The sequence below is a fragment of the Pelodiscus sinensis genome, chromosome 6 (assembly GCF_049634645.1).
Source record: "Pelodiscus sinensis isolate JC-2024 chromosome 6, ASM4963464v1, whole genome shotgun sequence".
Lineage (NCBI taxonomy): Eukaryota > Metazoa > Chordata > Testudines > Trionychidae > Pelodiscus > Pelodiscus sinensis.
Window position 1 is genome coordinate 18,986,218 of NC_134716.1, and position 27,902 is coordinate 19,014,119.

General features: G+C 40.0%; 1 protein-coding gene across 1 annotated transcript in view; it reads left to right on the forward strand.

Annotated features, from left to right (window-relative positions):
• The window catches only part of MLLT3 (MLLT3 super elongation complex subunit), a 222,342-nt gene that overhangs the window by 122,593 nt on the left and 71,847 nt on the right, over positions 1 to 27,902 (forward strand). The window contains 2 exon segments of the mRNA XM_075931489.1: positions 10,977 to 11,096; positions 23,613 to 24,215. Coding sequence (XP_075787604.1) covers positions 10,977 to 11,096; positions 23,613 to 24,215 — 723 coding nt within the window.

A 27,902-nucleotide genomic window follows, 5' to 3' on the forward strand; every position in this document is an offset into this window, starting at 1 on the left:
ACAGCAGCCATTAATGCAAGTAATACTCTTCAGGTCAATGAGTATTTTCAGCAACATTAATCGAGGAGTGCTTGCTCCATCCTTGCTTCAGCTTCTGTATTCCCCTTCTGTGGAAACCAAAACCATGAATAATCTTGCATCTACATCTCAGAAGTCAAATGAAGCCACTTCAGGAAACATAAAGACCTAGTGATTTATCTCTGTAGTTGGCAACATTTAAGACAAAGTAGAGTTATTCTCTTTCAAGATGAATAGTGCTCTATAAATATAAAATACCATGTTTTCTTTTCAGTTGTAAAAGGTGACTCTATGAAAATCTCTTAAATTTAGAACCTTTCGATGGGTTGTTTCATGGCAGTATGGAAAATGGCTTTTTGTCCTGCATTAATCTTCTCTGTGTGATCACAGGATGGAAAATACATTATCCTACATCTGCTTTCCTGGAAATGATTATTTTCTTCTTTCCATGTACCAATTGATGCTGAACTATTACTGTTCAAACCCCATTTAGTTAATATTCCCTTCCAAATGCTCCTCTTCTCTCTTGGGGGCTCTAGGGTTAAGGAGAGACTGTAGTTAGAGTATATCTTCCCTCCATCCGAAAAGGTGTCTGGCAGGCTTAGCGTAAGCATGATCAGTATACACATTCTTTGGAAACAAACTGAAGCTTTTTCTTGAGGCATGAGAAACAAATACAGTGTAGGGATGTAAGCGACTAGTCCCTCAACTAGTTGGTTCCCCCACCCTCTTGCTGCCTCTGTCTGCTGTTAAAAGCTGATTCCCCCAGCACCATCTCTGCGGGGGGTAGGGAAGGCAGGTGGGTAGCAGGGACCAGGCGTGAACCAGGAATTACCTGACTCCTGGTTTGTGCTTAGTCCCAGACACACCTCTGCTTTTTAAACGTATTCAGACGCTCTTAATACATTACATGTATTAATGCACAGCAGGAAAGACCCAGCGAGCTGGGACATCTGATCCCCGGCTTGTGCAGGGTCGTCCATCCCTCCCACCGAGGTGCACCAGCCTTTTAAATGGATTAAGAGCCAACAGAGCTCCCTGCTTTTTGATTAATAGAGTAGTCGATGGAAAATCCATCAACTAGTCATTTAGTTGATTGAACTAAATTTAACATCTCTAGTAGACTGGAGAACTATTTCCTAAGCCTATTTTCAGACTGTTAGAAAATACTGGACTTCACCCATAAGACCAGCTTGGAATTTCTTGGCACCATGCTATATTTTAATAACTGTTGTCTCCTGTCAAATATTACATTTGGTGTCATCGAAGTTGAAGCACAAAAATGTCTTATTCACTAGAAGTCAGAGAATCTTAAGATTCAGCTGAGTCTGTGCAGCTGATTTCCCTTCCAGAATTATTTTCTCCCTTACCACGGAAAAGATAAGGGTTTAATTAAACCTTGGAGCTGATATTTCTCTAATCAGGAAATTTAAGGAGACACTTCATTCAAAATAATTGTACAAAGGTTATGTCCAATTTACAAGTCCTTTCTCCAAGATAGGTTTTTGCAGGAGGACATTTTCTGCACTGAAATCCTTCCAGAACAAGCTTAGTTGTAACTTTACCAATTTCTACTTTTCACCTTCAATTAAACTAATCCTTGGATTTTTGAATCTATATAGAGAGGGAAAGGATTTGCAGGAACAGGCTTGAACAAATTCTTGTATGAATTCCCACTCTCTCTAGTTCAGTCCAGCTCTTCCTCTGCGGACACAATCACAGAGCAAGTAGCAGAACAAGGAATTTGCTGTGGACAAGTCAACGTGAAATTTTGTCTGTTTTTTTTCTCAAGTATAGTGCAGTAATGATGTGGCAGGGTTGATTGGCAATGAGCAATAGCAACCAATTGTTCTTGCTTTGTACACAAAAGCAATGTATCTCATCAACCTGATGAAATTCAGGGGACAAAAACAGTTCACATTAAAGATAACTCGCCTTGTATTTCTATTGCCTCCTGAAGATCTCTCACTCTAGACAGTCAACAGTTAGCTGGATGCAAGGTTTAGGCTCACTTTTCCCACATTGTTCTGTAGATAAAGAAGGTTCATTTGATTCTGTTGTGTATTTTCAACAAAAATAAAATGCAATTTTTAAGGAAAAGATTAGAAGTGGTATCTAATCTTTTTTTCTCAGTAGCAAGAAATTAATTTCTAAGACTTTGACTGAAAGGTTGGTAATAGTTGAATTGGATTTTTGCCTCTGAAAACCTTAATCTTCCTCAGATATAACAACGATTTTCAATTTGTCATTACAAACAACTGCCTTGTGACTTTTGCAGGACAGCACAGTAAAAATAACTGCAGTTCATGGTAAGGCAGCAATATAATACAGCCCTGTCTGCCATCAGTACAAAAATGAATGTACAGTTTGCAGCAGTGTAATTAATACTCTTCACTTCTTGTAAAGGGATTCCAAATCCATCAGTTTCTACTTGAACTATAGTACACAGATCCTTGGAGAGCAACCATCATAACTTACAAAAACAGTCTAATTTATAATATTTTGGGAGATTATTACAAATGTGTGGCTATGATGTGGTTTGACGTTTCAGATCAAGAGGTTATCAGGAGTATGTTGCTGTTAATTGGTGCGCTAAATAACTCTTTTGAAAACTGATGTTTTTCTTTTTGTCTGCGACTTCACTGAACTAATTTTGGAAGTCCAAGTTGCTCTTATGGCAGAAACCTCTCTCCCCATGCCCAGATGGTCTTCTGAAGAGTAAAAATAGAAAATAAAAATTAAAATCTTAGGCGTCATACTTGAAGGAAAGGAGCTGTACGTTGTCAGAAAGTGACATTACTTAAAGATATCATCAATAAATGTTAGCATTTGCCAATATTCATCATATTGTTATCATCTGGTGGTGTCTGACATTACATATGTACCTTTTGAACAAGTAATGGTTGACAAATGTCTCTTCTACTGCATGAAATAGAAATTCTGACTCTCCTGTAAATAATCTACTGTAGTGAAAAAAAGCGTTTTTCTTTGTTGTGGCACAATATTGTTCTTGTTCATTCTAATTAATATCAACTCTATCTCCGTACTTTTGACCTTCTTTTTATCGTGCCTGTTAAAAAGATGAATTTTGTGGTTCTAGGTTGGAGTTTTAAAAGGTTTGAGCCTTGTTTAAATTTGCTTTCATTGACTTTGGTGGGAGAATAAAAATCCACCCTTACAGTTGAATTTTTTTAGGGTATTTCAGAATAAACCAAGTTAGATATCAGTGCCGTGTCTTTTGAAATTTGGGGCACCAAGAGTGCTGATCTGGTTTTCAGTGGCCTATCACACGGCTCTTAGCACTACACTAAGCTGCACTGCTCAACGAATTTATTCTCTGTGTTTTGTGAGAGAAGGTATCAGTCCTTCTTGAGCTTCTGTCCAGAACTGCTCTTAACTCCCCAGTTCAGTAAATTAAGCCATCAGTGGCTCTAAATGATGAACTGTTCCAGCTGTTAACACAAGCCATGTTTCAAGACCAGGAAAAAGAAGGCAGGTGAAGGGTATGAGACGTGGTGGAGTTACTTCTACAGTCCCTTTTCATCTTGAAAAGTTGATGGCGTGCCTTGCCAAGGAGACCTCGGAGACTATGTGCACACATGGTGCAATTAGAGACTGCTGATACAGGTTGAAGACATGGAATCCCTCTGTACTGCTCAACAGTTCTAGAGCAGGACCGCAAGCAAAGAACGGTGGAGCGGAGATGGCCAGCAGGGCACAGAACTTGGACATGAAGAAAGACATCTTGGAGGAGTTGTGTGGGGGAACTTGCCCTCCTCTATTAGCACAAGAACATGCAGGTAAAAGGCCTGACCAATCTAGAAGCAGGCTGCTCTCGCTATCTGGAAGCTGGCTACCCCATATTACTACAGATCAGAGGCTAATTGGCTGAGTGTTCTCTGGTCAGCTGCCAGTACTGTAGTGGTGGAGGTTTGTAAGGTAATTGTTGCAGTGATTTACCCCATGGGTAATGAAAATATAGTGTTCCTGAAATAATGGTGGTCTTTGAGAGAGTGGTCTTCCTGAACTATGCAGGAGCCATCCATGGCACTTGTGCCCATAGTTGGCCTCTATTTCCGCACTGTGAATATATGAACTGGAATGGCTACTACTCCCTTATTATGGAGCCCTTGGTCAACGACAGATGCTGATTCATGAATACTAATGTGGGACTCACGGGCAAGATATGTGTTGTCAGGATATTGGTTGGTTTCAAACTGGGACAAGCTGGGGCTTTATTCCATCCTAATAATATAGATATCACTGGGGTGTCTGGGACCAGGGTATGTGGTTTTTGGAAGACCCAGCCTATTGGCTATTGATTTGGCATATGAGTTCCACTCTGGTGTTAAGAATACAGATAATTAAACACTACGTAGCTGTTGGATGATGAGTCTGTTCATTTGATGACTGAAGACAAGATGGTGCTGCTTACAAAACTGTAAAGATGTCAGTGTGTATAATGCCTTTCATATGTGGATATGCTGTACACTGCACAATACATTTCTAAGGAGGGAGGAGTGGGTTGCTTGTGCTGGTTTATGGACCGAGAAGAGAGAGTCAGAATGTGCATCTGTGGTAAGTGGGGCTGGCTTCAGGATGCAAGGTACTTCAGGGATAGGCCCACGGGACATAGCTGTACGTGGCAGAAGGAATTAGCGTGATGAGTGATCTGAGTATAGAACTGGGGCATTGTTTCAATGTACCTGTGTACTTAACTCTTTCATTAAGTATATATGATGTTAGTTTGAGTATTAAAAGCTTGATATTGAAATTCAGTCTCTATATTGTTTATTAAGCCCTCACATACCTAGGCATTGGCTGCAGAAATCATTTATTGGTATTTAGTGGCATGATTAGCCCATATGTCTCAATGTAAATAGTAGGGATGTTAGCTATCAGGTAACTGAATAGTCGTGTAACTGCATCAAATTTTAGTGGTTACGCAACTCTATCAGAGGCAGCAGTGCGGGGGCATGGGAAGGCAGGTGGCAACAGGGATGTGTGTGAAATGCGTGTAGTTGACAGGATTAACTGATAAGCCCAGGCTTATTGGTTAATCGTGTAGTCACCAACACAGTGACATCATTTAATGATTCTCATTTAATAAAGAGAAATGCAAAGTGCTCCACTTAGAAAGGAACAATCAGTTCCATACATACAAGATGGGAAGTGACTGTCTAGGAAGGAGCATGGCGGAAAGGGATCTAGGGGTCATAGTGGACCACAAGTTGAATATGAGTCAACAGTGTGATGCTGTTGCAAAAAAAGCAAATATGATTCTAGGTTGTATCAACAGGTGTGTTGTAAGCAAAACTCGTGAAGTCATTCTGCCGCTCTACTCTGCACTAGTTAGGCCTCAGCTGGAGTACTGTGTCCAGTTCTGGGCGCCACATTTCAAGAAAGATGTGGAGAAATTGGAAAGGGTACAGAGAAGAGCGACAAGAATGATTAAAGGTTTAGAGAACATGACCTATGAAGCCAGGCTTCACAAACTGGGCTTGTTTAGTTTGGAAAAAAGAAGATTAAGGAGGGACATGATAGCGGTTTTCGAATATCTAAAAGGGTGTCACAAGGAGGAAGGAGAAAATTTGTTCCTCTTGGTTACTGAGGACAGGACAAGGAGTAATGGGCTTAAAGTGCAGCAAGGGAGGTTTAGATTGGACATTAGGAGAAAATTCCTAACTGTCAGGGTGGTCAAATATTGGAATAAATTGCCAAGGGAGGTGGTGGAATCTCCCTCTCTGGAGATATTTAAGAACAGGTTAGATAGACATCTGTCAGGGATGGTGTAGACGGACTTGGTCCTGCCTTGAGGGTGGAGGGCTGGACTCGATGACCTCTCGAGGTCCCTTCCAGTTCTATGATTCTATCTCTAGAAAAATAGACAAAACAAAATGAAAAACTACTTTTTTAAACATGGTCACATGTAAGAAGAATTGGCCATCACCAGTTTTCTTGTTCTTCCATTATTGATGCACAGGAGCAAAATGGGTAATCTGCCCACATACAGTTCTAATCAAGACCTGCAGAACCTCACCCAGAACTGGCATTTTTTACTGCCTGCCAGCCATAATGGCAAAAAGCCACTCCATCAGTTACCTGCTGCAGCTGCATTCCTGTTCCTTCTAGCAACATAGTCCACTACCATCTTCTCAGCTGCAGCCAGGAGGAGGCCCTGCTCAAGGAGCTGGTTCAACATGCTGACAAAGTCCTTGCATATCTCCTCTAGCACGGCATCTCTCAACTCTTTGTTATTCCCCAGAGGTTCTTGCGCCAGTCACTGACTATCAGTGGCATCCCAGAAGTGGGATAATGGTTGGGCCCTTCATCTCAGTTGAATTAGGTGGCTCCGTAAGTCAATAACACACTACATTATCTTTCTCATCCTACTGGGCAGAAAAGGGAGAAAATGTTCCCCTTTAATTTTCTGCATCATAGCTGTGGGGAAATTGCCAGTTTTATCTCACTGTAGGCTCAGTTTCTCTGCATTTCTCTGCTCTAAAACTGTTGTGATATGATTATACCGTTATTAAAAACAGAACACCCCAAAACCTGTACTTGTCTTCAGTGACGTTAAGTAAAAGCGAGCACACCAGGAAGTGGTGGTCTTCACATTGTTTGGGCAGTGATGACATTAGAAGATATCACCTTGCTGGAAATGTCAGATAGGAAAAGAGAGCAGCTATTCTAGGCCTTTCCTGTGCCATGGAGGTCTTTCATCATCTGGTGACTGATGTGGAAGTTAATTCCTGGAGCTATAAGAACATAAGAACAGCCATACTGGGTCAGACCAAAGGACCATCCAGCCCAGTATCCTGTCTGCTGACAGTGGCCAATGCCAGGTGCCCCAGAGGGAGTGAACTGAACAGGTAATGATCAAGCCATCTCTTTCCTGCCATCCATCTCCATGCTCTGATAAACAGGCGAGGGACACCCTTCCTTACACATGCGGGCTAATAGCCCTTAATGGACTTAAACTCCATTAATTTATCTAGTTCTCTTTTAAACCTTGTTATAATCCTAGCCTTCACAACCTCCTCAGGCAAGGAGTTCCACAGATTGACTGTGCACTGTGTGAAGAAGAACTTCTTTTTATTTGTTTTAAACCTGCTGCCCATTAATTTCATTTGGTGGCCCCTAGTTCTTATATTATGGGAATAAGTAAATAACTTTTTCTTATTCACTTTCTCCACACCACTCATGATTTTATAGATCTCTATCATATCCCCCCTTAGTCTCCTCTTTTCCAAGCTGAAAAGTCCTAGTCGCTTTACTCTCTCCTCATATGGACGTGTTACAAATCCTTAATCATTTTAGTTGCCCTTTTCTGAACTTTTTCTAATGCCAGTATATCTTTTTTGAGATGAGGAGACCACATCTGTACGCAGTATTCAAGATGTGGGCATACTATGGATTTATATAAGGGCAATAAGATATTCTCTGTCTTATTCTTGATCCCTTTTTTAAACATTCTATTTGCTTTTTTGACTGCCCTTGCACAGTGAGTGGACGTCTTCAGAGAACTATCCACAATGATTCCAAGATTTCTTTCCTGATTAGTTGTAGCTAATTAGCCCCCATCATATTGTATGTATAGTTGGAGTTATTTTTTTCAGTCTGCATTACTTTACATTTATCCACATTAAATTTCATTTGCCATTTTGTTGCATATAAAATATAAAAAATAATGATGGCAAGTTTCCCTGACGAGAAACCTCAATGAGCATTGTGAGTTCTCCAGCATTATACTCCTAGATTGGAGAAAAAAATGGCTCAGTAGACAAAAGACTTAACTAGCATTCAGCTTATTAGTACCACAGATGCGCTTCTAACTAGGGATGTAAAATATCCATTATTGCGCTAATCAAATAGTCGGTGCAATTCGCATTGACTATTCGATTGGTCATAAAAGACGCTTCTGCCTTTGAAGTATAGCAACAGCCACCAGGAGTCCCCCTGCAGGTCCTGTGTTCCCCGCGGAGTTTCTAAGCGGCAGCATTGCATGGAGCCTGGGGTCAGCTCAGAACTCTGCTTAGCAGCAGAAATCTCATCAGATTTTTCATGTAACACATAGTTGTGGAAAGTAGCAATGTGGGGAGTGCAGCAGCACCCCAGGTTTTGCATTCAGTTTCCCTGCACCCAGGGAACAGCCCCACTGCTGATCTGCCACCAGCTGTGCCAACCCCAAGTCGCAGCTTCCAGGCAGACCCCCTGGTGTTACGATGGTCTATTGACTTTGCAACCGCCCAAGATCCCATTGTCCTCCGGCTCTAGCCACCTCCAGTTGTGGCTTGGTTGCCAACTTGACCGGATGGACCAGATGCACAAATGAAAGGCACTTTTTCAGGTGGCTATTTAGAATTAATTAAGAAGATTAAATTGGTGAAGCACTTATACTTTATGCTCTTGAGTTACAGACAAGTGCAGTTAAAATGGTAGAAAAATCAGTATAAATAGAAGGTAAGTATAATAGTGTGATTTCCTGCAGTGCTAATACTTAAAATCATAGCTTGCGCATTGTTACAACTTTTATGGATGCCTTTAGAAGCAAAGGTAGAAGAAAAAGTAAGTGGAAATCACCCACGATCACCCCTACCTAGTTGTCCTATGTAACTTCATCAATGTCGCGGTAAGAGATTGGATAACCAAAGCTTTTTCCTACCCTACCCATCAATGTGTAGGACCATAGTTCTAAGGTTTTAGCTCTTGCCCGGGTGTGGTATTCCAACTGACCACAGTTGACCCTTAACACCTGACTTAGATTCATGTCCCAGTAGTTTTAATACTTCAATGTACAGTAGACTTCTGATAATCCGGAACCTATGGGACCTAGGTGGTGCCGGATTATCAGATATGCCGGAGTATCGGGAGGTACTATAAGCTGGTTATGTATATACTGTATACAGTATATACTGTATATAAAGTGTTCTTAACCCTTTTTATTGTACATTCTGTATACAGTATACTGTAATGTTTTAGTTTTTTTAACCCTTTTTTACCCTTTTCGTTCAGTTCAGCTGCTGCTGCTGTTACCTAGTGACTCATTTTTTGCCGAAGCTCACTCACTAGGCTCTTGCTATATTGATGCCAGACTATCAGGAGTGCTGGACTATTGGAGTTTTACTGTAGTTAGTGTCACAGTTGCTTCATTGCAAAAGGACCTTAAGATGCTACCGTATTGGTGGTTATCACATTATATTTAGCAAGTAGATTGTTTCACAATTATATCTACCCTCCATGATCAGACCATCTTTGTAGTCAGCAAAGATGCATCTTGCCTACTTCACTAGGAATATGGATTCTCTCTCTGTGATCTTATTGAATTAAAATATTATCACATCGATCACAGTCGCAACTACTTTTTTATATTGGCAGCAAATTTTGTACAAAGTGTGGCAAATGAGTTGTCTATGAAAAGCTTATAATTCTCTGGCTATGATTATGCCATCTGTATCGTTTTTCTATTTGAAGTTAAGTAGTGCTCAAATCTTGATTTCAAATGTTTGCTGCTGAGAAACTCGAAGGGGAGGTTTGGCCAACATACTGTGAAAGGACTATTCAAGTTAAACAGTAGTAATTGATTGGCAGTGGGCCTTGAAAGATGCCACTCCACATCTGATGAGTCTTCCTGGAACTCTCAAACAAGCTTGCGGACAAAGGCTTCTACCTGCAAAGAACTGGATAGGTGATTTGCCCATATGATAGTTCGTGTGACTGGACACCATCAATCATGTTGCTGTACTTTTCCATAGTAAGAACAATGGGAGTCCCTCCACATGGGAGAAGATATAAAAGGCCCTGGGAGCTCAACCATTTGACCTCTTTTCCTGCTCCAGCATCACTACTGTTGAAGCCTCTGAACTGTGGATTTATGCCAGTGGGAGCATTCTAGAAGTGAGGTCCTTCCAATGACTTGCAAGTAACTGGAGACAACTTAAGCCAACAGTTTACTCCATCATTGCTACAAGCCTGAACCAAGAACTTTGCAATCGTTTTATATATTTGGCTTCTTTAATAATTTCGCCTCTCACCCTTCCTTTTGATAAATAAACCAGTAATAAAGAATAGGGTATAAAAGTGTATTTTTGAATAAAATGCGAGTTGTACATTGACCCGGTCATGTGACTGATCCTTTGGGATCAGAAGAAGCTTTTCTTTTATATGATGAAATACGATTTTCAGTAATTGTCGTCATATTTGACTTGGGTGTCTGGATGGAGGCCTGTGTCTGGTAATTCAAGGGAACTGTGTTGTTTGGACTTCTGAGTAATCAGCGAGGTAGGACAGAAACGTTTGTGCTGGCATGGCAAGTCTAAATAGTGGAATATCCAACAGCTTTTGGTATTTGTCGGCCCCATTGTATTTGCAGTTAACCCTAATTGAGTGAACTTAGTTGGCTCCCACTGGAAACAGTCACACTTCCTTAAAGGATTTTAGCACCAAGCCATTTAATTCCTTCTGTTCCTAAATTGATTAATCAAATTGCATCATCAGTACATCTTGCATCACTTTAATCAGTGGTCAAGATTCCTAAATCAGATTGATATTTGTATTGCTTGCTAAGACAGAAGTAAGTGCAGACTTTTCTGCCTCACATACAGTAACCTGATTTCTTTCAAAAGTGTTTTATTCCATAGAGGACATGTTTTTAGAGGTACAAATTGGGTTTTAATCCTAACCAAGAAGAGATCCGATTTTTTTTTTCACTGGGTTTATGTACACAAAGTGCTCTAATAGAATAAACTGTATATGTTTTTGAAGGGAGGCTTGCTTGCATCAATCTCTGCATTTTGGATTGGAGGATGGGAATTTCTTAAATAAGCTACTACCTACAGAGCAGGTTGCTGTTTATGTTGGAGATTTTGCAGTGTCTCTACTCCTAAAATGATGGCTAATTCCTTACATAGTATTTTATCATATTTGACCAATACATTAATTTCCCTTTCTTGTGACAGATCATGGTAATGTCAGATGGCACATCGATCTCTACAGGACAGAGCCTTCATCTCCCCAACCTACCTAGTCACTCCCTGTCTTCTTCTGAAGTAAAGAAAAAATCATCTCATGGGCCAAAGGTGAGACCTGTTTTAGTATGAGAAATTGGTAAAATGCATTCCTTCGTGTTTCACAATAACTTAGCACACTCAAAATTACAGGCATTTCACTGAAGTCAATTGACTGACTTGCCACTTTAAAAGTAGTGCAGGACTCAGGTGGTTGTGAGAATAACCAACAGGTTAGGTATTTACATTATATATTTTACTTAAAAGATAACTAATGCCCCTTTCCTCTTGCAATATTTGCAAGAATTCGATCTCTTTTCTCTTGCAAAATATTCTACAGAACCTTTGCTAGCATGCTATAAAGTACTGAAACAAATAATGAAATTTTACAATTGAAACAATTAAAACAAATTTACATATATCAGAACAATTGGGCAAAGTATATCTTGTAATGTGGTGACCTTGGGATTTTTGAATTGTATTTATTAGGCTTGGTGATGTAAAATCCCATTCAGTAAGTTAACCCATCAAACAATAGGTTTGAATAGATAACCAATTAAACAGGGACAACCCCCACCCATGCCATGGTGCAGCTGGACCACCGGTTAACGGTAACTGGTAACTATCACCCAGTGAAGGTGATGCTTACCAGTTAACCATTCACATCCCAATTATCTAGCCATTATGGTAATTATGGAACAGTGCGAATTGGGTCCTGGAAATAGAAAAGGCCTGTGTTCACTGACTTGTTGCTTCAGGAACTCTACTTTCCTTGTCACACCTGCTGATGGAATTCCTGGCAGCGTGTTTCTAAACATATGGCTACTACCATAGGCAATACAAGATCAGATAGAGTCATACAACAATGGAGCTTTGCAGTCCATATCTGTGAAACTGTTGTGAAGGAATGATTGAGTTATCTGATGACTTAATAATGTCATGCAACAGCAGTAGTGTCTGATTTAACCATTGTTTTAATTTTAGCCACAGTTAAAATGAATCTAGCTATTCCTTTTTTCTTGGACAGAGATCCAGAGAGATAAAATATCAGTAAATTATTACTATAAACCCTCCCGATGGAGTGTGGCATGCCAGAGCATGGCTTATAATACTCTAATTAATCGCTTTCTTCTTTGTTCAATTTTAACTGATGTTTGTGGCAATATTTAATGGTGGAAAGAATCACTATATCAATACATTGTATTATTTACCAGTGGGAAGGATTATTCAGCCTTCTCCCCTCAGAAACAATCTAGTTATTCCCCAGCCTCACTTGCAACATAGACAGCGGTATCTATGCTCATGGCAGCAGGTACAAATATCTGCAAAACTATGCTCCAATGCATTGCCTTATGTAGGGTTATCATTTGAATTTGGAGGAGTGCACATACAATGTAATCATAACTTGATTATATTAAACTGTTGTGTGTTCTTCGGTGGTAAAATTCTGCCAACTGAAAAATCTACTTACTTTTTAAGTCCTAATTTGTTGGGTAGTATTTACTGAGAACGAGACCCGCAACTGGTACAATTGAAGTAACTTTATCAACTTTTGTGTAGCTTCCTTATTGGTGTGAACAGTGTGCAAATGAGCAAGTCTAAATTTTTACAACACTCTCTCAAATTGCAGTTAAATATTTTTGAAGGCTCTTTTAGTCTATATTTCATGGGTAGGGCTTTCAGGTTTCAGTTTAGAGTTAGAGAAAAAGGGTACTATTGAAATGGACAGTGGGTCTTAACTGTAGATTTTTAAATCAAGAAGTCCAAGAACTCACGCACTCACCAACTTCATTCAGACTGTTACCACTTTTAGTTAGATTTACTCAAGGAAGAATTGCACAGCTCAGTCAGTACTCCGTGAGTACATAGAAAAGAAGAAAAATGGATATTGGCTAAATGTTCACTTTCAGAACAATCAGAAGACACTAACAGGTAATACAGAACCATCAAACTTGACTTATTCTAACGTAATCTTCTGAAATATGGATCCAGCTGTCCATAATTTTAATGCAACAAACATATTGTAACCAAATAAGTTGAGTTTGACTCTTAGGAATATGGAGGAGGTTTGGTAAAGGAATAGTTTCTAGTCTTTAACCTGGGTATACATTTTCAAGAACTTTGGATATGTTGGAAATATGGAAATATCTCATGTGACAAGTTTAAATAATATAGTATCGCTTAAGTATGTTCTGAATTTTTTATTTAATGTTTTTAAATATGGAAAATATATAAAAATGTTTAGTACTGTGCAACCATGCTTTAATCTATTTTATAACTATCTATCTAACATGGAGAGTCCTTAGAAAACAAATGACATTATGATTCCAAAACAACAGTTGCCATTATATTCATCCCCTACAGAAAAAGAGTATCTTGTGTTCCCCCTGCTGGTTGTTCGGCTACACTGAGCTAATACCACTCCAAAATTTGTGTTTGTTTTGTTGTTTAATTTTTCTCCCAATGTTGGCTGTAATCCCAGTCTGCTAGATGGATCAGACCTTGTTGAAAGCTTTGGATAGATGAGGAGAGTAACATTTGGGAAATGAACAATCAGTAGTGGAAAAACACTTTTTAGGGTGAAACTACAAAAATAGTGAATAAAACAGGGCAGGGGACGTTAAAATATGAAGTGTCTCTCCTAAGAATGAATTCTCTCTCCTGTTACCTTAATCTGCTATGTGATTTGTTAGCACAGTCTCTCTGCCCTCTATGAAAGCCTTTTCAAATTGATAAGTATTGCTAAGCAAGACTAAAACTGGAATAATTACATTAAAAGCTCAGTATTACAAAATGGCACAATCATGTTAACCTGAATTTCTGAAATTAAACCGCTCTAAACCTGGCATCCATTGCCCCCCATGGTCCTAAGATCAGAAGCTAAATTTGTCAGGCCAGCTCCCTGTTCTTACCTTAATGTTTCCAGATTGAGAGAGAGCTGCGAAATTTGAAGTAATGACTTCACAGCAGTTAGAAATAAAATATGTATTTTATGACAACTAGTCTTAAATTTTGTAAGAAATTGTAGAATACACTAGTATAGTTTGGTAGTGTCAATATAACCAACTTAATGACTAAATTTAATGAACCGAAATAGCTTCAAATGTTAACTAGCTATGTCATGGCTCTCCGCTACTTGAATTCTTTGAAACGATTTTCATAGGAAGCCTCTATGGCATCTATTTTAGCCTAACTGGGAGATTGTTTTGCAACATAAAGTTGTGATGTGCCCTTTAAAAGGCACCAACTGTTGTTTTAGTTCTTCATTTTCTCCATCTTTTTGCCTTGTAATCCCACTGGTGATTAAGTCTTTTATTGGCTGTCACAGTCTATATACTATGAAAAGCTCTTTCTCTCCCAAATATTTCGTTTATAGGTCTGTTAGTCCTGCTATATCAAGGAGATTATATTTATTGAAGAAAAAAGTGTACTTCTGTTTAATTTACTTGAGTATTTTAACAAGCATGTAATTGCTGTATTAATTATCCTTTTGATGTTTGTTACACAAGATATCAAAGAAAGTATGGAATTAATTATTTGGATGGTTTCAACTAGATATTTGACAGATAGGCAAAGGTAAGTAATGGTATGTAAATATATTATCAGACAGGACTAATCCACAACCTGAATGTTACAGTCGGCACTTGAAAGAGAGGTTTGTTTAATGTGCCACTTTCATCAACAGAATCTGTCACTCTTATTGTTTACAGTGTTTTCCCAGTGTGGAGAGAAAATCCAATGCTTCAGAACGTTTTGTTTTGTTTGTTTTTTTTAGTAAATTAAACTAAAAATACATTCTTGTTTGCACTAAGGTATACCCAGCATAGAATATAGGAGAATGTTTATGTTTCTCAGCCAGTATATCTGGTTACTTAATTAATTCTCCTATGTTAATTGAATGTCATGAAGGAAAATACTGCTGTTTCATACATCCCATGAAATTTTCTTCCAGCTGTTGTCAAGTGATGTAGAGCAGTGTTTCTCAGCCTTTTTATATAAAGTACCCCTTTAAAAAAAAAGTACCCCCCAATATCTACAGTTTTCAGACACACTATTTTTTTTATAGCATTGAAACACATTTGTTTAAACTACATAATTATAGCTGGGCAGACAATGAAATTTTTGCTTTTAAAAAGTAAAAAAATAATAAAGCTCTGTAAAACTTAAAACAAAAATTCAGCTTCCTCCAAATTTCAGTTTTTGTACCCCCCAGACTTCTCTCAAGAACTCTAAGGATACTCATATCACTGGTTGAGAAACACTGATGTGAAGTGCTTGCACAAGGCATAGAGGTTGTTGAGACTATATTTACATAGGTGAGAGTGAATCTCTGATTTGTAGTGTGGGTTTGGCTATCCTACTGGTGGAGGAATTAATTCTTTACATATGTGAATATAGAGCCAAATCCATCCATGGTGAACATAATGTTGATACCGTGATTTAAATAAGCACATGAACTTCCTGGTTTTAGAAGACTAGGGTCTTGTTTCTTTTAAAAACCCAAAGAAGGCTGTTGCACTGGGTTTCCATATGTCTTAATTCCTCAGCTCTCCAAAACCCATTTCACAGCTGTCAAAAAGAGATCCAGGGTTGAACTCTGTTGCTTGGCAGCACAGATGCAGTCTCACAGAACTTATGTTTAGTGACATTTCTAAAGTAACCCACAATCCCACAGGCTGACTTTTTGTCCTCTGGGCAGTCGAGTTGGATGGCTGGTCAAGTTTTCCCATGCTGTACCACGAACAAAGGACTAGAGCATGCACTCTTTGGGGAAGTGCTAGGAAATCTTGGTCACTAAGATCCATATGATGCAGCCTAGATGGTTGGGACCTAGAGTTCAACAATTCCTAAACTGGAGTTACAAATAAGTATAGATGCTCAAGCTATAACTTAAGAAAACCAGAGGGTGCTAATTCGAGTTCTGTTACTCCTGGGCTGCCATTGCAGTGTAGGCATACGTAAATGGTCTTGACTAAAATCAAGAATGATTAATCTTTTTTTAAAAAAATTTTATTAGTGGCATGGGAAATGGGGAAGTGCCTTACTTTGAAACATTCAAATACCATCAGAATTGTTAAGGGGAGTAACAGATTTTATTTACTGCTTAGTGTTTAAAGGTTATCTTTAATTAGTATGGCACATTAATAATGTGGATATTAATCTGATAGTTGACTCAGGAAGTTTCAAAATTGGTCTGATAAATGTAAAATACTATTGTGGTTTAGACCCACAATGAGAGTGCATTCATATATGAAACAGTCTTCTCAGCTAGATTGCTGAATTTCCTATCTCAGCTACCTTTTGTTCATGGTTTGTAGAGCTGGGCAGAAGCCAGACTTTCCATTTTGTAGGAAATTGATTAGATTTTGAGGAGTTGGTGTTTTCCACTGCAAAAATATTCTGACGGAACACTTCTGACCAGCTCTAATGTTTGCACTCCTTACTGCTGTCTGTAAGTCCTAGGAAATATGAGTCTTGTGGTGGTGTTAAATATATACCCATGTAAAATGGGACTGACTTTTGGGTCTGTGTCTTACCATTCCCTGTCCCAAAGTTTCTTTTAAGGCTTTTTGAGTTGAATTTCTGGTGGTGTGGTGGCTGCTAGACTAGTACTGCATTTTTGACGACTCACTGCTTGAAGAAAACTCTGGATAGGCTTCTTTTTTTTAAGTCACAAATCTAAATAAAATATATTAAGTAACAAAAAACAAACATTAGAAACAAAATAATTAATTGTTCCTCTTTCTCATACTTCTATGGGGAGCAAGGGAGGTTGCTATTTCATGTTTCTAATACTTCTAATGCATTCAGGTTGTCCGTGCAGACAACGGAGGAATGAATAGCAGTTTACACCCAGATGCTATGCTGGAATTCCCCCCATGTGTATTGTACAGGTGCAAATTATTTGTTAACAGTCATTTTTAATCAAGATAACACTAATGTGAACTAGGTATCTAAGTTCACATGTGCAGCATCCGCATTGGGGGTGCTATAGTACAGCACACTGAAGAGTTTTCTGTCAGTGACTTAACGTGCAGCTCTACTTGTTTTGTTTTTTTTAATTATCAAGACGTGTGGATCATGCCCTAGTATCCCATATAGCTAACACGGGTTCTGTTTGAAAGGCCAACTCTGTTTTGCAGGACAGTTCTACAAACTATATTTTTAAAATTAATCAGCCTCAATAGAGGCTAGTTTGCTTATTGTATTCCTTATGCTGTGGTACTTTCACATTCTAGGTTGTGGTTGCTTCAGAGAACTTACATGTTTTCCTCCTCCTTGTAGTAGTGTAAGGCAGCCAAATAAACCACAGTTATACATAGGCAGAAGGACTACCATCCCACCCCGGGTGGGAGACGGGGACAGGACAGATGCTTCTCTGTGCAAAAAGGTGAAAGAACATCAACTGATGAAAAACAAAGTAATTATGTAGTTAAGGGCACTATTTTTATATATAGGATATAAAGATGAGGGAATTGTAGATATCAGTTCCAGGTTTGCCCCCTCAATGCTTCCTTTTAGGCCTTCCAGGAATCACCTATGGGGCAGAAACTCACATTCCTCTCCCTCCAGAATAGTAGTTGAGGGTTCTGCTTTTGCAAGTAGGTCTGATTTTACTCAAATGTCTGCCATTCTGCTGTGTTTCAAGGTCTTTGACAATGTTTACCAGTGACCAGTCAGCTTTCATGAAGCACAATTCATTTATATAGGACAAATGTGTTACACAGAATAAAACAATAAACGGTCTATATGCACATTAAACTTACAAGGTGTTGCCCTTCATCTTCGAGCTCATATAAAAGTGTTTTGCACTCTTGGTTAAAGTCTCATGTCAACTTGGGGATCTTGTGAGGGTCACAGAATCAGTTTTAATGGTTGGGGGACTTTTTCCCAGTCCTTCTCAAATAGATAAAATCAGTCAGTGTTCCAAAGGATGGGTATATGCATAACCAGTACTGTGACTTCACATTAATAAACCCCAGGAGATTCTGCGTTTCCCCCAAACCAGTGTGCCACACGTACGTAGAACATCTATTAATGCAAAAGTATCTGAATATTCCATGTGCCCAATAGCATCTGAGTTATCCAAATATAATAGTCTTTGAAGTTTCCATGCTTCTAGGATCTCAGATCTATTTCTTCTCCCCATCAGGAGAGAGAGGCATTAGCCCCTTCACTCTGATAGACAACAATACAATGTGAGGGGGGAAAACGAATGTCTCATTCTTCCTTTTCAAAAACTCTAGAAATATCCAGGTTCGCCACAGCAGGTATGTCTTTGGTTTAGCAACTTGAGTGGGATGTGAATGAACACTAATTAATCCCCTTTCACTATGTGGTAGTTTCCATTTTCAGCAACAAAGTTTTCTTAACAAAAGACTTACCCTGCTCTAATTGGCAAATATGGGCTTGCCTCCACTTACTGAGGTGGACGCTATAAAGACTTGCTAAATCGACTACTGATCACTCCTTCATCAACGTGCTATTCCATCAGGTCACAAGAAACAAGGAAATTCGATGGGAGAATTTCTCCCATCAATCTCCTGAAGTGGCGATGTTGCAGAAATTCAACCGAAGCTATTCACATAGCTGGAGTTTCCTATCTTAGGTCAACTTTCTCCTCTAGTGTAGACTTGCCTGTGCATTGGTCTCTACACTTAGAGACCTTGTTTAGCAAGCTCTCCTTCACTTCCAAATTTCAAGAAGATTTTAATGATCTCTTTCCAATATATTTTTTTTAACTGAGAGATCACTGGCTAAATTGATCTCCTACCTCCTATTGATCTCAAGTTACCTGCACTTGGCTCAAACATAAATTGTGGGTGGTAACTTTTCAGCTAATTAAAGATGTTTACAGATTGCTAGCAAGAAAGGCATGAATGAAGCTGAACATTGCTGGTATAATGAAAATACACTAGTCTGCGTGCTTAACTCTCTCTTAATATTCTGATTCTTATGAAGATGAGATCCACACTAATGTAGTTGTCTTGGCAGCAAAGGAAGACATGATCTCTCCAGTTTCTTGGAGATATCTGCCTGAGGCTTTGTCTACCCATAATAGCTTAAAGGTTAGCCGTGTCAGCACTTTAAACTGAAATTGTGGCTAAAGTATGATTGCTGGAAGAGAGGTCTCCTAGTACTTCCTGTAAGCCACCTCTGAGCAGTAGCTGACAATGGTGCTGAGAGAGACATAGCCTGGTTCACACTCACTTGCGGAGCTCTGAGGAAGGACGTGTTTTTCACACTCCTGAGCCAGAAACGTGGACACCAGTAGTCTTGGTGAGGAAAGACTCTGCCTTCCCAAACTGTTAGGCATGGCCCCGCCCACACTCCGCCCCCAGAGAGTCTGCTGTAGGCATTCTGGGGGCGGAGTGTTGCTGCTCCCAGCGCTTGTCCTCCCAGTGCTCCAAGCTGGGGGGACTCTGGCCACGCACCCTCCTCCTTCCCTGGTACTCTGGACTGGGGAGGCTGGGGCGCGTTTGCTCGCTTCCTCCTCTCCCCGTGGTAGGGGTGGTGTCTCAGCAGGGGTTCGGGGCTGTAGGTGAGTTTGGGGGCTTGCTTATCCCAGACTTGCTGTACTGACTGCCCATGGCCAGAAAGTTACAGCACTGTACAGTGCCAATGTAGATTTGGCCTTAGTTTAGTCTCTCTAGCCCTGTGAGAGTTCAAGGAGCAAAGAGATGAAAAATCTTCATGTCAGTGCCCTCAACTTGTGCTTTTCTAATGGTGGATAAGGAAAATAACAAAGCTTTTGTCGTTTATAATGGCCTCTTTAATTTCTCAGAGTCCTCCTGGATGGATGGTGAGGGGAGGGGACAATTCCTGTGGATCACTTCACAAGTTCAGAATAAATGTTTTAAAAGCTACAAACCAAAGCATACATATTTCTTAATAGCGCAGAGTACAGATATTATAAATGAAAGCAATGCATACAGCAATTTACAGGCCTTTCATAAAGTCTAAACACTAAATATAGTCTTATATCACTAATGCCTATATTAAACCAAACTAACCTGTTGGTTTGGTTTCCAGCTGTGAAGTTGTGATGTTTAGCTAATGCCTGTGGCAGGGGTAGGCAAGAGAGCCTCCATGGGCTGCAGTCAGCCTGCCAAGACGCTCTCCTACCCCTAGGTCAATTGAAACCTGGGGACGGGGTAGCGTGTGAAGTCTCCATCCCCACCAGGGACACGCAGTGCCTAGAGAGAACTGCCAGTTGTTCTGAACAGCTGGCAGTTCACTCTAGGTGCCACACACCACTTGTGGGATAGGTGCAGGGGGTGATAGACTTCACATATTCCCCTCTCCCCCAGATCCTGATTGGCCTGGGGATGGGGGGAGTGCATGAAGTCTCCTCCACTGCCAGGGGTACATGGCCCCTAGGAGGAACTGACAGCTGTTCAGAACAGCTGGTGTTTCTCTCTAGGTCCTGGGAGGTGGGGGGGACGGGAGGGGCAAAGACTTCACATGTTCCTTCTGCCCCCAGACTAATTGGTCTGTTGGCAGGGAGCATGGAAGTACTCTGGCCCTGCCTTTTGCACCTGAGGCTTCACCCCTTATGGGATGGCCCAGGGCTACTATGATTATTGCCCACCTTGCCCTATGGCATTCGTCAAAGCTGGCACTTGGCTTACCAGCGTCACAATTAGCCTTATAAATATATATTTTATAACAATAAGCTTAATTATCTGACATTCAAAATTGGTAGCAAGCTGCCCCCAAGCAGGTTAAATGCAGACATTTAGTTGACATAATTCAACTCACAGTAGGTAACTACACATATTGCAAATGTTGTCTGTTGCTGGATATTGTTGAAATAGCTTGCTTAGCAAGATTGTAAGAAAGATTAAATGCTTAGTAAAAACAGTGCTGGCAGTTACAGTTGTGGGGGGAAAATTAGGATGTTGCTATAGGGTCCAAACTTCTTAGTTAACATGGCAGTTAGGGAAATGTTACATACATACCATGATACAGTTTTGCAAAATCTGTGGTGCTCGATATTTTTTCCATCTTTTGCTGAAAAAAATTGGTGAAAAAAACTGTTCAAGGCAGTATTTTCAAATACAGTATTGGAATCATTGTGCTGTCCCAGTAATTGTTTTGTTTGTGAACTAGATGATCTTACTGATTTAATTCACTGCTTGCATTTGGGTTCTGTTGTTGCTTTTGAAGTAGAAGGAAAGAGTATTATGGTATATTGGAATGATTGTGCATGTTGCTAGTAAATGAATCCTATTTGTGTACAAATATCTGTGTATGTACTGTTTTACATCATTCTTTCACAACCCCCTAATTACAGGATTTTGTAGGTTGGGGTTTTTTGTTTGCACATCCAAAACTCCCCTTGGTTCCACTAAATTCTAATTGTTTTGTTTTGTTTTTAATTTTTATTTCTACATCATTTAGATTTTTATTTTTGCCATGGAGAAAGGAAATTCCCTGGCAGTTTGAAAATTACTTCAATTGTATGCATTTCTTCATCAAAATCTGTTTAACAGTTAAGAATACAATACGTGAATAAAAATGTTTACTCTAAGATATTGTAGTTCAATCAAACTATAAGAAAATAATTGTACTTTGAATTTGTTAGTACTTGGAAATTGGGCTTTTGTTCTTTCAAAATTACTAGTTCAGTAAAAGAAAACTTGTTTTGGGAGATAACTACTAGAAGCATTTGGTATTGAAACCCCTAATGATTTTTTCAGGGTTTCTTAGCAGTTTCTATCCCTGTGAACTGCTGATGAAGTCAGCATCAGGCCAGGAAATGATGGGGTCATCCCATATGAAACAAAGTCCTAGAAATAGCATTTTAGTGGTTTACTTTCTATTGGTACCACTTGAAAGATGCTGGTTCTACCATATGTTTTGTCACCTAGATTTTTACAATAGCAACTTTGGGCAAAGCACATTGCACACCATAGCTGCCATTTTCTTACCCCGTAGAACTTCTTAAACATTAGAACTACTCAAAATCTAATACCATTATTTATCGAAGGTGAAATTAGAAACGTAAGGAAATACTTAACATGAACAAACCCCAGGGGAAAAAACAGCAGTAGGATGAAGTGGAACCAGGTAACCGTTTTCTTCCCCTAGCACAGTCTACTTCACAGTCCTTCCTCTCCTCTCTCCGCTTTGCTCCCCTCCCCCCACCACACACACACGAAGAATACTTGACTAAGGCAACCAGGGAGGATATGAGACCTTGCTTGAAATGTTCACAGGGGCAACATGAATTCTGACCCTCCCATGGTGGTTGTGCTCTAAAGTACAGGTTCCTTAGCAGCCATGTTGTCATAACTGTTGCTTTTCACACTTGACATTTTTCAGTAGACATTCCTAAACTTTCTTTTTTTGTGTGTGTCACAGGTCGTGCCCACGTTCGGCCTGTCTATCCCCAGGCAGGACCCCCACTCCCCAGTGCAGCAACCCCTTCTCAGGGAGTCCACTCCAGTGTAGCAACCCTCTTTTGGGGTGCCTACTCTCTCTTGGGGGGTCCGCTCCTCCACCTTTGGGACGGTGCTTCTCAGGGCTTTCAGCATTCTTGCCTCCACCATGAGCCCCTCCAATGGGTCCATTTCTTCTGGACCCACGGGACCTCTACTCCAACAGGGAATAGTGCAGTCTTGTTCTCTAGACCAGAGCGACTCTCAGCCAGCACAAAACAGGAGGGTTTATTGAGCTTTGAACACAGCAAAGGATCTCTCAGGCCTGTAGGCCTGGGCCCACACCCCCGCATGTCAGTCTCCTCTGCAGCTAGGTGAGTCCTGCCTGCTCTGCTCTCAGTCCTGAACAGTGTTCCCAACAGTCTTCCAGCAGAGCCTCCAATACCCCCAGCGACAGCCCTTCCTCAGTCCGCTGTCTTCTCTCCAGGTAAAAGGGTTGCCTGGGCCCCCTCTTCTCTGCCTCTCTGCTCATCCGTCCAATGTTCTCTCCTCATTGACACCAGCTGGGTCAGTCGCTGGGCTCTCCCCTCTGCAGCCCATTGTCTGCTGTCTGGCTGAAACTGGTTGTGTCCTCGGAGCGGGGTCAGCTGGTCACCTGGGCACCAGTGGTCGGGACTCCAGTTCTGGGCTGTTCTCTGAAACAACAAACTCCTTCCCCCTTGTCACATTAAACCAGTAACATCTGGGCACTGAGTGCCCCCTCTGCATGCAGTCCCCTCTTGTACTCCCCACTTCCTCACAGTGTGTTCTTCTCATTTTTACTACTTACATCCAACAGAGTTCAGAAGTTAAAATTGGCCTCTCTGTCTGCCAAACAATTTAGAGGCGCATTTTGCAGTTTCTTAGATGAACTTTTTCAGTGAGTTGTAGTGAGATAAGAGCACTTTTTATAACCACTTATTACTCTTCAAAATAAATCAGCGGTATGTTTCTTAAGATCAGGTTGTTTTTTTTGTTGTTTGAAAAAAAACTAGGTTTTTTTTTTTAAAAAAAGGGGAAACCTAGAAGAACAGTTTTAAGCTATGAATGTTTTCTTAGAGTGAACAAATTATACAGTTTTTGTAATCAAGGTGCTTAGTTTAAACTTTTAAGTTGAACTGTTTGTCTTTATTTTAAATCTCCTGTGTGCTTATCCTTGTTGCAGGACCCCAGTAAGAATATAAACACAAACAGCAGCAGCAGTAGTAACAGTTTTTCAAAGCCCCATAAATTAACAAAGGAGCACAAAGAAAAACCATCTAAAGACTCAAAAGAACATAAAAGTGCCTTCAAAGAACCTTCCAGGGAACACAACAAATCTTCCAAAGAATCTTCTAAGAAACCCAAAGAAAACAAACCACTGAAAGATGAAAAAATAGTTCCTAAGATGGCCTTCAAGGAACCCAAACCCATGTCCAAGGAGCCAAAATCTGAAAATAACATCCTTACTATGACGGGTGGACAGCAACAAGAAAAGAAGGCCCCTACCAAAAGGCCCCCCACTACAGATTCTGAGGAACTTACTGCCAAAAAACGGAAAAAAAGTAGCTCGGAGGCTTTATTTAGAAGTTTTTCTAGTGCTTCCTCCCTGATACTTACTTGTTCTGCTGACAAAAAACAAATAAGGGATAAGTCTCAGCTTAAGATGGGGAAGGTCAAAATTGAAAGTGAGACATTGGAAAAGAAAAAGCCCAGTTTACCTCCATTTGATGATATTGTGGATCCCAATGATTCTGACATGGATGAAAACATGTCCTCCAAATCTGAAGTAAGTGTGCCTTTGTTTTCTTCTTTGTTTGTTTTCTTCATGTTTTTCAGTTGTGTTCCATATTTTTCTTTCCTTTATAAAATTCCTTTCAGGCTACTTTGTTATACTGAAATGGGCTTTTAGATCTTTTGCAAATTGTGCAAAATTATGGATGTTTAACTATTGGCTATTTACATTTTCAGTTGTATTGATTAAACATGTCACTTGACTCATGACTATGTTGACATTATATTATATTACTTGCTTCATGGGAAATGTGTTGAATTAACACTGCCCTATCAATTTATTCACTTTCCAAAGAAACCATTTTCACCTTTTATGAGAGATTGGGTTGAAAGGATTTTTTTCATGCTCTGTGAGGAGGATTTCTAATAAGTCAAGAAAATTCTATTATAGGTACAATACAGTAAGGGGGAGGGGATGTGTGACATAAGGAACTTTGTAAATGTCAATATATGGGAAAAGGCACTGCAGAGCCAAGTGTAGAGTTGCTTAGCATTTCAGTGTTAATACACTACTTGGTTGACTACAGTTCCATTAGTTGTTGAAATGTTAAAGTATAATAGCTGCCAATATATTGTTTTCCGAGGGCAAGCGCATGGTGCAGTAATCTATGTGCATGCCCTTCTTACTAAGAGCAATGTTGAGTGCACTCACATTCTGTTTAAAACACAGCTTTTTTGTAGTGTAGTTTTTTTTTCTCTGTGGTGAAAATAGCTGTTATGAGCCACTGAAGATTGTTGTGACTTAACTTCTTATAGCAATATCCTTTCAGTGATCTAATAGTAAAATATAAATAGTACTAGAGGCACAACCACCTCCACGCCCATATGTGGGGGGGAGGTATGTGTGAATGTACTCTGTGTGGGGGAAGAGGGGCTCTGTTAGGAGGGACAGGAGAGCACTGTGATGAAGGGTGATGGGCAGGTGGGGCTAGTGGCAGTGCCGCAAGGCCAAGGGGATGGCCCCCACACCCGCTGGCCAGAAGTCCACGCCTGCACTCACCCAATACTGGCCTCGCCAAGCAGGTAGAGCAGCAGCAGGCAGAGGTGGCCCAGGGAGCCACAGTGCTGACCATGATCCCAGAAGGCGATTTCTATAAAACCTTTATTACTGTATACATTTTTAGTATGTTAGAACAAAATCATATTACCTATCACTGTTTCCACTCACATTTTCCATTAACCTCTCTTATGCACACTCATTGCATAACTATTTTGAACTATCTTGATATTTAAAAAATTGTAGTCCACATAATTTAAAAAAAAAAAAAGCACCCGCTCCTCCCACACAGAGAAATTCCTGCATATGGGCCTAAGTGACAATTCCTGCCATTCCCTAAAGTGCAGATCTGTTACTTCTTGCCAGCTTTTTGTTGCTCTTCTGGATGTTACTGCACTACAGCTCTTTGCACTAGAGAGCTGGTTCGGTGTTAAGTTGATGGCAAATATTTATATTTCAACAGCACCAATCAAAATTGGAGGTTGTGGTATCTGCTGTACTGATGTTGAAGTAGACATAATATCTGCCTCAGAATGTTACCATAGTAACAGAAGTAATATACAAAGACTGGTTAGAGGGGGGCAGTTAAATGTATGCTCTTCATGATATGTTGATATATTTTTTTCATATTTGCAAAAATTTTTCATATTGCAATCTTTTTTAGTTTTTGTATATAGAAAGAGCAATATTTTCCAACTGCCCCAAGTCTTTCCATTGTTGACTAGTTTCTTGTAGCTGTCACAGCTCAAATGGGCCTGGAGAAAGGATTAAAAGGAAGAATGAACAGAACATGTGTATCAAAGGAGAAGTATCCACCTGTATGGATGGCGTTGAAGTAAGGATGAAGATGTTTGTGGAAATGGGCAGACAAGTGGGTGATGAAGGTTGGTGTCATTGACTGAACAGAATGGCTGGGAATACCAAAGTAAGGGACAGAGTTTGAAGGGTCTACAAGGTTAGGCAGAGGAACTTGTTACAGTGAAAGAGGCAAAACCAGTGGAAGAATTTAAAGAGATCACTGGAGAGATGGGCAAGGAAATCCTGTTTTTAGTAGCTCCATTTGATGTGGATCGGAGAATGAAGTGAATATTAAGGAGAAAGTTGCAGTAATCAAAGCAGGAGATAAGTCTTGGCTATGAGCAGGAAGGATAGGAAAGATATTATGAAAGAAGCAGCAATAAGATTTGGAAACAGCCAAGATACATGGAGTGTGTGTGAGAGAGAGTGTGTCAAGATTACTCCCAAGGTTTTACAGCCTTGTTAAGGCAGGAAAAATGAGACTGTTGTCAGTTGTGACACAGGAGAGAGCTCTGGAGGAAAGATATGGAAGTTGCATTTTGACCAAGCAGAAATTAAATGGAAGGCATCCAGAAGGTAACAGCAAAACAGCTGAGATGTGTTAAGTTGATGGCAAATATTTATATTTCAACAGCACCAATCATAGATAAGTTATTGTTAACAATGCAAAAATGAGAATATGTGGCTTACATGAACCAAGCAATCTTGTCATCTGTGATGTCTTGTTGGCATTTGCTCGTCCAGGCCTGACGGAAGAGTGTGCAGGGACCAAGGCTGCACGACCACATAGCTCCCGGCTGGGTGGGCGGGGCCAGGAGCTGGGCAGCGGAAAGCCCTGAATGTGCAAGGCCCAAGGCGACCGCCTCGCTTGCCTTGCCCAAAGGCTGGGCCTGAGCTCATCTAGAGTACTGGTGTGGTTTTACTGGATGATTTAAATTTTTTGTTTGCTACTGACAATTTGTTCAGTTGGTTTAGTTGAAGTATGGTTTAGGTGTAGCACTTTTGCTAAAAGTACCAGCAGATGACTCTGAAGTTGTTGTAGATTGACAATTTAAGTCTTTAGCTTAAATGGTATCCTGAAACAAAATTCAAAAATGATTTTGAATAGTTGCTCTACTCAGTTCTTCTCACTCTACTATTCAGTTAGTCATTTACGTTTTTCCAGCAAGGATGCAGATCCGATTCCAGGTTACCAAAAAAGCTAAGACCAACTGCTCTTAGAGTGCACATAGTTTTGAAGTAAGCCACCTTAAACTCACTGACACTTCTTTTTTTGTGAAAACAAAAAAAATAGGGTTCCCTTGAAAAAGCTGGATTATGCTGAAGTAAAATAGGAAATAATAGACTTGTGGTATCACGATTATGGTCTGGGGCCATGATGTTTGAAAATAAGGGTCAGTTAGCAACTCTAGATTTCTCTTACTGCAGCTTTCTGTACTGTATACTTGTGTGATAGATTCTACGCCTAGTTAACTAATTAAACAAGATATAAGGATTAGCTACACTGGGGGTTTTTCTAGCAACATCCAACGTGGAAAACAGCTTGGGAGTTTACTTATCAAATCACATTACTACTGAAAGGCATAGAGAGAGTCTTGAAGAATGATGCATTGCAAAATGAATTATTTAAGTTACTAAATAAGACACGGTTTTAAATAACTTTTTGCCATATTTGGCTAAGGTCCACTGCGACATAAAGTACAGAAAGAAAATCTTATCTAGCTTGTGTTTTTCTTAGTACATGTTACTTTTTAGTTTGCTGAGAAACAGCAATTGAAAGCCCAGAACTGTCAAGAAGCAAAAGCCAGTAGTTAGTCTGGACAGATTATAGTAATTAATTCATTTTATGAAATTATAAATGTAGGTGTAGCATGTTGGTGATGAGAT